The 12,715-nt window shown below is 41.2% G+C and overlaps 1 protein-coding gene across 1 annotated transcript; it reads right to left on the bottom strand.

Moving 5' to 3' along the window:
• Window positions 1–306: 306 nt before the first annotated feature.
• Window positions 307–9,077, bottom strand: dnajc18 (DnaJ (Hsp40) homolog, subfamily C, member 18). Its single transcript, XM_080748519.1, has 8 exons — window positions 8,874–9,077; window positions 7,459–7,630; window positions 7,205–7,350; window positions 6,814–7,023; window positions 6,589–6,701; window positions 5,792–5,901; window positions 3,040–3,212; window positions 307–2,624 (listed from the first exon to the last, which is right to left on the bottom strand). Exons 1-8 carry the CDS (start codon window positions 9,007–9,009, stop codon window positions 2,500–2,502), a joined length of 1,185 nt encoding a protein of 394 aa, XP_080604645.1. The 5' UTR covers window positions 9,010–9,077; the 3' UTR covers window positions 307–2,499.
• Between the last annotated feature and the right edge of the window lie 3,638 nt (window positions 9,078–12,715).

Genomic DNA, 12,715 nt, shown 5'->3' with positions numbered 1-12,715 from the left:
ACCTAATGCTTCAATTAGGTACAAGTATTTTTCCACTGAACATACAGTATATGCCAGTTGCACATAAACCATTAGCAGGTTGTGACCAGACTAAAACATGAGTATCCACCACTAAAGCAATCTGTCATTTGAGAATAAATCCAATTAGTGAATAATCTAAGCTAAAAATCAATGTACACAGTGAAGCATGACTTTCTTTGCAGTAATATACTACTTCTATTAACAATAGTTTCCTTTGTGTTTTTCTTTTTTGCTGTGTACAGTACATGAAAAGGAAGAGTTTATGAATTTAGAGATTCAGTCTGGAGCATGTTCCTAGATATACAGGTAGTAGTCTTGAAAATAATGCACAAATCTGTACATTTGATGAGTATAGATATACAGTGAATAATGAGCATTTACAATGTTAAATGTCTGGACATGAATAAGTGGTTGCCAAAAAACAAATAAAATGTCTGGGGCCTCCGAGTAGGATGCATGCAATAGGGACAGAGTATGTGGAACTGATATGAGACCAGCTCTACCAATGGGCTTGAGCAACAACCAACTAAAAACAAGAGAGGTTATATACTAAGGTAAGTCAAAAGTGCATGACATGGACCTAAACATTCAACAGAATCACAACAGCTAAGGCAATTTGGCAGTCATAGTGCACAGCAAATACTAATGTATGTACGCAACAAAATCCTGAGTGTTCAATCTCTTTTACATTTTGGTATGTAGTCTAATATATGTTACAGGATTTTGCTGTGTAGTCTGTGTAGGGGTTTTCTGGTGGTAAACGTTGGTCTCCAATTCAACATCTATGGAATACCTCATCACAATTAATTGTAATGGTTCTCTAGGTGTTGGCTTTAGAGTAAAAAGCTGTTCATTTTCGAAATAATTAACAGATCATTGGACAGATGTAAGTGAACTCTGACTTCTCCTGTCAAAATAAAGTGCCAGCTCTATCAAATATTGTGAATCAAATGAGTGGGCTTTATAACATTTTTTAAAACTGGGGCTGAAAACCATTTCCCGAAATAAAGAAAATACAGTATACAGTATGTTTACTACATGTATGCTGTCTAGGAAAACTAAAGCACGTTTAATTTGAGGGAAAATGTTTTTAGCACCATTGCTAGCCAATACTGTACTTTTGCATTGTCTTGAACTGCAAACGGTATAGATCCCCAGTAACTGAAGCATACACCTGCAGGTGGAAGACTGGGGACATTGCATGGCATAAAAATATAACTGCAGAACCTATGCAAAGTTGTACAACACTCATGCAGAGGCAAGGAGAGAGAGCAACATTGAGAGAGAGAAAAAGCAGTTTCTGAACTTAATAATTTGGCATGTGAAAGCCTGTTTAAACTAGCATATTAGATTAGAAAAATATCCTGACATTTCCAAATCCAATTGTCTTTCACGTTGCAATAGTGAAGGACAGTTGCCTAGACTAGAGCACTACACCCTCCTCTCCTTTTGCTAACCTTTCTTTAAAAGGAGCCCTGGCTAGTAAAGCCTTATATGCCTTAATAATACATTATAATTGCCCTATATACGGTAACAAACAAAAAAACGTAAATATTTTATCTATTTTAGAAATAGTTTTTCTTTCACTCAATAAGGACCACTCCCATCGCAAGTTGATGATATCTTCCTAAGGTTAATATGAGCATCAAAGCAATATTTTAAATACCTTTTAGCACATGCTTTCCATAGGGCTGGACCACACATGGACAAATGACATCATCTACATGCGACGGGAGTTGTCTCTATCGAGTGAAAGATCAACTATTTCTAAAATAAATACGATATTTAAGGTGTTTTTAATTTAAAACATGGCGTTATCGAGGGCAATTATAATGTATTAAGGCATATAAGGCTTATGAGCCTGGATCCTTTTTACAATTAAAAAGGTTCTCATTTCACAGTACGGAACTTAGCTGCGTTGAAAGACTGCAGTAACATTTAAATCATTGCACTGAAACTTGTGTATGTCACGTTCTACATAAAAATAAACCAATCGTTATCAACTTTCCCCTCGAAGGAAATAATAAATAAGAATTAAATAAACTCTAATTTCACTCAAAGACAAACACACACAAAAGGTGAAAACAAGTTGAGGTAAACCACATAATCTGAAAACTTAAACTGTGTATCCGTGAACACATACAGCCACCATATCCTCTTGTCGTGCAAACCCCAAATCCTTAATATAAGAAAGTATTAAGGATCTCGTACCTCACAGAACACTGCCGCAACAGAGTCTACGCTCTATGTTTATATTTCAACATAATGGACATGGCAGCTTCACATACAATTCTTTTCACATATTTCCACAAGGAGAGAAGGCACATTGATTCCACCAGCTCTGTCTGCCATATACGACTTTTCTTTTATAAAGTGGCCAGATTGGATAAATTAAACAGCAGGATATACTGGAAGCATAGTTTCATGTCCAAAGATACTCCTGGAAGAAATGCATCCTTTCTCCTCTCCGCTTGCTCTTCATTCGCCTTTCGCTCGGCCAATGAAGCGCTGGAGCTTTTCACAGTTGTCCAACCTCATCGACTCTGCCTTCTGCTTCAACCTCTCGTCTCGGTAGAGCGTTCCTAGGTTTGCCAAGTCAGACTCTGATGACGTAGGATAGGAAGACAGGACAGAGGAGAAAGCTTAGAAGCTTGATAATGTACTAAAACCTATGTAAGTGATGGTGATCAAACGGACACTGCCAGCCAAGTGGTGTTTAGCACTTCCAATTTGTTAGGACTTGGTGAGGACAAGATGTGGTTTAGTAACTAAAATGTAAATCCAGGGGTGCACTGGAAGCTGAACCGACAGTGTGTCGACCACATAATCAATCGCTATGTTCCCGGATAGATTTCCGCTGTGTTGTGTCCTTCCCCATTTCAGTTTCTTGCCTCTTTATAATCAAAATAAAATAAACTCACTAAAAACATGAATATAAAAGTCAGGGTCTAACAATGGTGTGGCATCATATTGACTTCCAAATATAGAGTTATTTTACTAAACAAGATGTTCACTCACTCTGTTGTTTTTCTTTCCAGCAGCTGCTTTGCAGATGTTCTATGTAGTCACTTTCAACGGTCTTCTCCAGCTCATCCAGATCTTCTCCCCGATACTCCTTCTGGAAAGCTTTATCCACGTAGTACGGAACCCCCATGTTCTGTGTCTCCCTTGACACCACTAGCCCCATGGCCCTGAACATAGACCAGGTTAATGACAACAGACTGTAACGACTGCAGTGAAGAGCAACAAGGTCTCTACCGTAAGGTAGTCACATTGCAATTCAAGTCATTTTCCTTTTTGAAATCATCATTCATATTGTACATGTGAAGAAGTCTGATTGCAGTAAATAAAGACACTGTAAGGAGGTATAGAAAATCTGACATCATCAACACAGATTGATGATTTTCTAGTTTCAGGTTATCTAACATATCATTTTCGGAATGTCTGAGTGAGTGTCTGTCTGTCCGAGTGTCTGAGTGTCTGTCTGTCACAGCGTTTCTCCTCAATGGCTGGAGCAATTGATCTGAAATCGCATCACCATAAGCATATGAACACACCTGACATAACTGTGAAGCCCGTTTGTCACTTTCACAAATCATATGCTGTATATTAGCATTTTTATGGTGTATCTACTATCTATTCTGCATCTAGCATGAGCAGTGATGTTAATAGGTTTTTAATGTAATGAGTCCCGGGACCCCAGAAGAGTTTTTCGGATGAGTCCCAGGGATATTTTATGGGTCCCAAAAAAATTCAACGCCGCGGAGATGGGTATCGTTCACCTCTGAATCGATACGATACCTTTTTCGATACCTGGGAATCGATACGATACCTTTTTCGATACCGTTTTCGATACTTTTTTATGTATTATTATTATTATTACTACCCTTATTATTACCATTATTATTATTATTATTAACTTTTTTCTATAGGCTATTTTACACACCACAATAGGTTATTAAGGCCGTCTAAAGACTGAGCTTGTAGATCGGCTATTTTCAAAATGTTTGCCTATTTCTTATATTTATTTTACAATTTGGCTAATGTTTGAACTTAGAACTAGGATTTCTAAATACACTAGGCTACAGACACGCATTTAATTATATTTATATCACTGGGACCCCAATTTATATTACATTTTAAAAAAACTAGAGTAGGCCTACAAATGGAACAGGTCCATTTGGTTCCATTTGTTCACCGAGTAACAGACCCATTAAGTTTCCAAAAGATTCCCTTTTACTTTGCTATTAGCAATATAAAACGTTTTTATATTCAGCAAAATGTCAGTAATGGTATTGTCTGCCTCTCATTATTGTCAAGGAAGAAAGTACCGCATGTCGCTGCCTTGCTTAAGTTTCATCAAGGCAAAAAAAGCACCCTAAGACACACACCAAAAGTTGTGTGTGCGGGGGAAAGAGGAGGGGCAGCCACCGTTGCACAGAAATCACTTTCACTTTCAGCTTATGACAAACGGCAGCTTTTAATCAATGCACAAGGATTTAAGGACATTATATTTATAATGATTACAAGAACATTCACTACCTGTAGCTATGGAGTAGGCCTACTCCGTTGGAACCTACTCTGTTGGAACGGAAATAAACTTGTACGTGCTGTTAGACAGACAGTTGGCTCCTCTCCTCTCCGCAGGTTTAATAGGAAGCAAAGACAGACACCACGGTTTGATTTGATCATTGCGTAGTCAATTATGAAGGGATTTCAAAAATTTAAACGTCTCCATATTGCTTGGGAAGTCTACTTAGCAGAACATCGCGGCCTTTGCGATTCGCTAATCGCTAATGTTTTTCTTTTACCGCGATGCGGTAAATTATGGATTAATAATGGAGGCGCGTCCCCGGGACCCCAGAAACAAGACGTGAATGCGTCTCTGGGCGACATGAACGCGTATTTGACGCGGGACGCGCACGTAATGACATCACTGCATGAGGCATATCTATTCTGCATCTAGCATGGGGCAACATGTTTACACGTGTGTGTGCGTGCGTGTGTGTGTGTGTGTGTGTGTGTGTGTGTGTGTGTGTGTGTGTGTGTGTGTGTGTGTGTGTGTGTGTGTGTGTGTGTGTAGGCGGGTGGGGGGGGGGGGGGGGGGGGTACACAGTATCTCTGTAGCCTTTAAACGAAACGGGTATTTCTTACATTGATGCTCCTACATATTATCATGCAAGCACCAGAAAGTGACTTTCCATCCATCATATACTGTGTGCACAGTGCACACCCCATAACCCACACACTGCACATCATTTCGGAGCTCATATCTTTGAACGGGTAAGGACTAGTTTAATATAACCCAGCAGTTTTTTCAAAGTGTTGATGTCACAGTCACAGACTGAAGAAATAAACGTGCCAAAGAAGCCATGTTTAAGGACAGTTTATACCTCATTGCACGGTAACATCTTTTTTTTTTTACATTACTTTTTTTGAGCAACATGGCTACGTAACGAAGCACAAACCTGATGTGACTTAATAGAAACACTATTCATATTTCTGGAGCAAGTGGATGTAGAACAAGGCCTGTACGTAGTACCTGCTTGATGGGCAAGTGCTTCTGAGACCTTAGTGTCAACCCCTGAATAACACATTCTGTATCATCTGATGTCATGCATTATTTCATCTTACCCTTTTCAGCTTCTATAAAAGAACTGAAAAACTAAACAAAAACTGACAAAAATGTACGTTTAGCTTGCCCTTTATAGGGCATGTGCTAAATGCCTGAATTGTACAGGTCTGAAATGGAATTGTGTGAGGGACTCACGGTTTGTAGAAGAGACTGTAGGGAGGGTTGCTGGCCATCATCTGAGTGAATACTGATATAAAGATCAAAACGAGCACAGGCAGGAGCTGCAGGAGTGCAGTGAAGGTGTTCTGTAGGTAGATGAAAATGACAAGAGAATCATTTTAAGTAAAAGCCCTGGGTGTGTGGCTGATAGGTTAAGAGCCCCCTGGACATGATGCTAGCATGTCACATATTGTCTTACCCCTAATCCAACCCTTGATGCTGAGTGCCAAGCAGGGATGCATTGGGTAAATAAGTTAAGTCTTTGGGCAGGGATTGAACTCTGATCTCCCAGTTTCAGGGTGGACACTCTAACCACAAGGCCACTGAAGTTGATAGGCATCTAAAGTACATTACCTAAATAAAGAAATATATGGGCAGTTATTTTCTTTTTGAATAACTATATTGTTTGACAGAGACTAGATAAAAAAGTTAAAAAACCAAGAGCTAGACAGAGTAGAGGGCCTTCCACACCAAGCAATATAACTATAAAGATATAATTTAGTTTAAAAATGTGTTCTAAGTCAAGTGGGCAGCAGAGTCTACAGTACACCACAACTATACGACAACAGTGAACAGATACAGATGCAACCCAACATCATGAAGGCTCCATCAGAACTTGATGCTAGCAAGGTTATGTGAGGGTATTGATGGACAGAAACAGTACAAGTACATGACTATGTTCTTATAAAGCAAACAAGTCCAAATAGCTGCTCTGAATAAAGTGCTCCTGAATCCATTTTAAAATCTATTATTTAGCAGCAGGGGCCACTGACCTGACTCTGGTTTTCCTCTACCTCTTCCTCGCGCCTTTCGTAACCACGTCGACGGCGGGGCTGATAATACTGAGAGTAGGCGGCTCCTCTGTTGGTGTAGACGTGGATGTTACCTGAGGACAGACATCACATCTTCATGGCATGTGTGTTTGTGGCCGTTAAGACTGATACTTGCATCAAGAAATGTCTTCGTTCACCATTAAGCACACACACAAATCCACTTACCTGTGGGAAACCTTCCTCCAAAGAAGATGTTGAATAGCTCCTCAGGGGAAATGTCTGCCTCAAAGTCTCTCTGGAAGTTCCGGTAGTGGCGTGGATGGGCACCAGTTTGGTGGGATGGCGCGCTTGTCGAGGCTGTACTCTGCTCTCCGTACTGGTCATATTGCTGACGCTTCTCTGGGTTACTAAGCACTGCATACGCGTTGCCTATTGCTGGAAAAAGGAAAAAATAAGCATTTATGCCCTGGTATTCATCCGTTGGAATCTTGGCATGTTTAGAGTCCTTGTCGCTAGCGGGGCTAAAAATAAAACGCCACTTGATCTCTTGCCCGCAACATCACCACCAGGTGTTACCATTGAGTCTCAATGAAAATAAACATAATGTGGTTTATACCTTTGAATGCATCCGTCGCTCCCGGCGCACAGTTCTTGTCAGGGTGGAACTTCAGTGCCAACTTCCTGTATGCCTTCTTTAGATCTTCATCACAGGCATCCTTGTTAACTCCAAGGATCTCATAGAAGTTTCTGCAGTTCTTTATCCTGCAAGATCACAGCACAAATTACACACACAATACAAGTTCCAACTGCAACGTAATTTGCACAGCACATCGGTTGATTACAAATGACGCAACATATTACACCGCTCACCTCAAAACTCCCTGACGCTGATCTTCTGTGTAACTCTTCTTGTCTTCACTACTTCCTCTAGGCTTGTCATCATGATTTGCCATGTCTTCATCTCTCCAGCCAGATGGTGGAGGTACATGGTTTGCTTCTGGGGCAGCAGAGCTTCCATTCCTCAATATGGCATCAATAAGCACTTTTAGGAAAAACAGAGCGAGTTCACAAGTTCACAACACATAAGCTGTTAATACATTTGTGATTACATAGTTACCCTGCTTATTAGAACAACCAACTTAATAAGAGTATTTTTCTTATCAAAACAGGGTTACTAAAGATTAGTGGTTACTCCTAGTCCATCATCCTTTTCTATTGTGAAGAAGTGCACTAAAGATTATTATGACCTAGCAGAGCGGGGTAATTAAGTGCACTGATGGTGTGGGCCTTGGGTCCACATTGTAGCTGTCCCAGCAATGGGGGGCCTAGGTGAATATTTAATTTATTGTTGGATTTGTTGGTTTTGGGGGAAATGTGTAAATGGTCAATATATTTCTAGTTTGGTGACATATGGTGTCTCATATGGTGTCAACGAAAATAAAAGCTTTGTGAGCATCAGTTGGAGCGTAGTCCATTTGCTGAACCAGAAGAAGCCTTTGGGAGCGGTTACACACATAATAAATAAATGATAAGAAACAAAGTGTGCATTTGCTTTCAAGTTTGTTGTGAAACAAATGATAAAATAGTGACATCTACTGGAGATCTTTTTTAGGACTGGACTGAAACACTGCCCAGTCAGTGCCCACTACCCAACCATTGCCTATCCCAGTGCCATGTGTTTCTACATCAAATATTTGATTATTATTAAAGCATGCAGGCTTTGATGCTTAAAACGACTCCTTACAAAAACAAGCTACCAATTCATTCGACAAATAAAAACAATTCAACAATTGTGTTTAATTGAGTCTTACCAATGACATTGTATAAACGTTTTTAACCCATCCCCTTCCAAATTAGCCCTGGCCCAGTTGGTGATCCATGAAACACAGGACTAAAGGTTTCGGTTTTAAATGGCATGCAGTTAAATTGATCAGCCTAACAGCCGAAACAACAGGTGAGAAGATATATGAACGCTAATGTCATGGGTCAATGAGCATAATGGGCAATATAGAATTTCAATGAGTCAGTGCTATTCGGAGAGAGGGCAGTCGCACACGGTCACTCGGTCTGGTCTGGGAACCAAAACACACACTATTTAACTTCATTTGAGTGTAAAAACGTGCACAATAAACTAAACTACAGATTGTTATCTGACTAAAATGTCTTTTAGGTCAACAGTTCGTTCAATAAGCTAACCAATACGTTAGCCACCAGCACCACCACACTCGGTGACAATGCCATCTGCCATTGCCCAATGTTTTTGTATGTCAGCTGCTTTTCAATACCTCTGGCCCTGGTGCTGGGGAAGACGTTCTGGGCTTCATACAGCAGCTGCAGTGCCTTCTCTTTCCGTCCGGAACGCAAACACAGCTTTGCTTTCTCTATGAGCCGGTCGGACTCTTCTTTATCCATTCTATCCATTTGTTTTGATGGTCCAAAAAGGCCCGGCCGGGGGGTCCCTGACTGTCGGCTGGCTGCTCTGGTCCGCCCCTCTCTGCACCGTTCGCCGCCGACAAGACAAGACAAGACAGCCGTCTGCCCGTTCAGGCTGTCACTGTCAGTAACATGAATTAGTTCGAAACCGGTTATTTACACGGAACCGCCGGGAGCATTGCAACGAGACGGTGTAACGTTAGCATCAGAGAGCTAACAGCTAACGGGCTGCTTTCACGACAAGCAGCAACGTACAGTAGGTCAGCTAAAAAAAGCACTTCCGTTCGGTGGACTTCAAAATAAAACGTGGTTAGGTAATCATTGGGACCAGAGAGTGTATGACACTGGTTGGGACTGTGCAAAACTGGATCCTTTAAACCAGTGGTTCCCAAGCTTTTTAGCCTGAACCCCCTCAAGGACCCCTTCAGTTGCCCGGACCCCACTTTGAGAAACAGTGGTGGTTTGTGGTTGTAATAGCCTGATACTGTAGATTAGAGCCTGCTTTGTTTGCATCATCAAATCTCCCCAAAGAGCCCTTCTGGGCCCCCAGTCCTCACACTGAGAATAACAAACAGATGCATCATGTTGTAGAGGAATCCTGATTACCTTCATTCCTCTGGCTGTCAGTCTATTTCCAGGAAGATCATTCATGTGACACATGGGAGGCCAATGGGTGTGTCATGATTTTTGCTTTATTGCGAACATCAGGTCGCAGTTAGTTACTATCAAAACCTCCACTGTCTGTCAGTCAGTCGGTCTGTCCGTCACACACGTCATGTCACACTTTTGCCCCGAGTCCCCGACTCATATCTCCGCCACCGTTGCCCCTATCCATGCCAAACTTTGCAGTTTGCACACACCTTGGATGGCAAATCCACCAGCTTTGACTGCTCTCTTCGCATTCAATCGGACTTTTTCACCATTTATCAGACGTTTGAATCCACAGGGTATCCTGTTTCCGTGCACTTTGATGTACGCATGCGCCGATATCTGTCGCCTCGAATATTATATTCCCCTCACGGGAATCGAACCCAAGCCGTGGGTTTGTTGCATCTGTGCTCTACTGACTGAGCTAATGAACGGATGATGTGACACCTTTTTTGTGCATTTATCTTTGACGTGGATAGTGCTGGAGACGTGCAGTGGGGTAGACGTGGATAGTGAGGGACTGAATATTTACTATTCTGTCCATAACGGCACATATCTCGGTAACGCGGCTGAGTGGGATTGGGCGCCGTTCCCACCGCTCGTCGCGGCAACTCGGCTAGCGCTCGCCTCGGTGGCGACTCACGGGGGTCATCGGCGCCCAATACCGCGCCGCTCCGTCGGGGTCTGTGGCGTGGAGCGTTACACCGGGGAACAGAGAATCCATGGCATCTAGTTCGATGCTGGAATTCAGCTCAGTTTTTGTTATTGTGTACCTCTGAGGTTGACCACTAGATGTCGACATTTCACTACTAATCAAGCCACTGTTTCATTGTTTTGATCAACCGTCCACTGTGAGATACCGGGATACCCAGAATTGAGTATCCGAGATACCAGACCATTCAAACACTTGAAAACACTTGATAATTTCTCATTCAATGCACTGAAATCATTCGAAACAGGTGGGCAAATCACAACCTCCACCCCTGATTTCTCACATGGCCCTCTTCTAGCGCCACCATCAGGCCGATTTTTGCACAAAAAAAAATTGGACACTGCTCCTACAGATTTTGGCCGCCCTAAAATCAGGCAAAGCGGTACACAGTATCTCTAAAGTCATGTCATCAACATGGATCTGTCCCATTTCCCATATTCCCTCCTGATTGGCTACGATTGCCTTCTAAAGTTTGTGTATGCGACCTGACAGTCACTTATCTCCCGATTAGGGAGTATTACTGGTTAGAAAGTTGTGGTGTTGTCGTGCTCTCTGGCGATGATGAGACTGTACATGGAAGTCAAGGGAGGACCATCCAGGAACAGTTACGGTATGTCACCACTTACCACAATCCACTTCTCCCTGAATGTCATTGTGGAGTGGATTAAGAAGTACAGTAGCTACTTGGGGGTAAACATACAGGAAATAGAGTGGCCACACAACCGCAGCCATCACAAAAGCACAAGCGCTCCTGAGACAGCTAAAGAAATGTGGCCTTAAGGCCTCATATCATCAGGGACTTCTGCCGAGGGACAATAGGTTACTATAGGCCCTTAGTAACAAGCAGCTTCACCACTTGGTATGGAAGTTGCACCAACAGAGACAACAAGACACACATCGATCATCATCCTTCAAGTTCCCTTGAGATCTGGGACACAAGCTGCTTCCACTTGTCTCTGTTGCTCATTACCACACTGGATCTGATCAGAACATAAGGCTTAGACCCTGTGTGAATGTAGGCCCTAGATTCAGGACTGGAAAATTGCAAGCTCCCTGGGTTTACAGTGGCACTCAAAGCTGATACATCTTTCTTGATTGACATAATTTCGCACGCACACACACGCACATACGCACGCATACACACACGCACACGCACACACACACACACACACTCTCACTCACTCTCTGTTAATATATTCAATGAAAGAGTAAATGAAAAGCGTGACATTTCAAACACTGATTATCCTTAAACTAATATACCATACGTTTGAGTGAAGAGAATCCAGCTTCTATTTCTTTGTCAATCCAAAATGCCTTTAATAATCTGATAAAGATTAAACCAACATCCTTTAATGGTAAGAATAATGTGGGTCTACACATACAAATTATGACACTTACGTATACAAATAGTTTTAATGTTTCCAGTGAGTGAGTAACTTTGCAGCACCGTTTTTGTTCATGCATATTTTATTCAAGAGTAAAAAAACGTGATTTGTCCCATAGGGCATGCTTACAATGTGTATATCATCTTAGGAAGTGAAATGACAAAACATATTTTCAGGGATCAGGAAAAAATGTTGCAAGATAAAATCCATGGTGTGTGTGTGTGTGTGTGTGTGTGTGTGTGTGTGTGTGTGTGTGTGTGTGTGTTTTATATATGCAGACAATACAAGAACCAGAAAACAGTTGAATGAAAGGGGAAATCATAAGCAAAACTTCAGGAATAGTAAGAATATCAGCAATAAATAGAATCAGAATATAATATTTCATCCTAAAAGTAAGTGAGACACATGATTTTCACTGTGTCTGGTTTCTTCTTACATTTGAAAACCATGCGATCATGCTTTGGCAGCCTGAATGTTGCTTTTCATCACTGAGATTATGTTCATTCACACAACCAAACAACTTCTGTACATCAATAAAACAGAAGAAAAACACAAGGCTTCGGAACCCTAAATGGACATTTGTGCCATACAACGAAACAATATAAAAAATAAAGATGAGAGGGTGATAAATAAAATAAATATAATGAAATGGACAAAAACTATTAAATGAGGTCATAGAAATATGTATCAAAACCAAAACAAGTGTAACTTTACAAATATAATTTAGAGGAAAATAATTCAAGTTTACTATTTTGAAACACATCACAACTGTAATCTCACAGAACAATTAGGAACTTAATTGCATGCAACGATGCGTTCCATACCATAGATGCTGTGTTAAAAACTGTTCCTGTCATTGTCCATCCTTGTAATTAATATATCTCTGTGATTGAATATAAAGTAGAAAAAAAATATTCCCGTAGGAGAGGAAATTCTAGAAATTCACATG

Source organism: Nannobrachium achirus, assembly GCF_963921795.1.
Source record: "Nannobrachium achirus genome assembly, chromosome: 19".
Classification (NCBI taxonomy): Eukaryota; Metazoa; Chordata; class Actinopteri; order Myctophiformes; family Myctophidae; genus Nannobrachium; species Nannobrachium achirus.
Note: the sequence above shows the minus strand (reverse complement) of the source record. Positions and strands in the feature narration are given on the sequence as shown.

Excerpts from the sequence above, each read along its gene's own strand:
- dnajc18 (XM_080748519.1), bottom strand. The coding sequence starts at position 9,009 with ATGGATAGAATGGATAAAGAAGAGTCCGACCGGCTCATAGAGAAAGCA. Across the intron at positions 6,702-6,813 it reads TGGAGGAAGGTTTCCCACAG|GTAACATCCACGTCTACACC; the intron begins GTAAGTGGATTT and ends GTCTGTCCTCAG. Across the intron at positions 3,213-5,791 it reads TACAGTCTCTTCTACAAACC|GGCCATGGGGCTAGTGGTGT; the intron begins GTGAGTCCCTCA and ends GTCTATGTTCAG.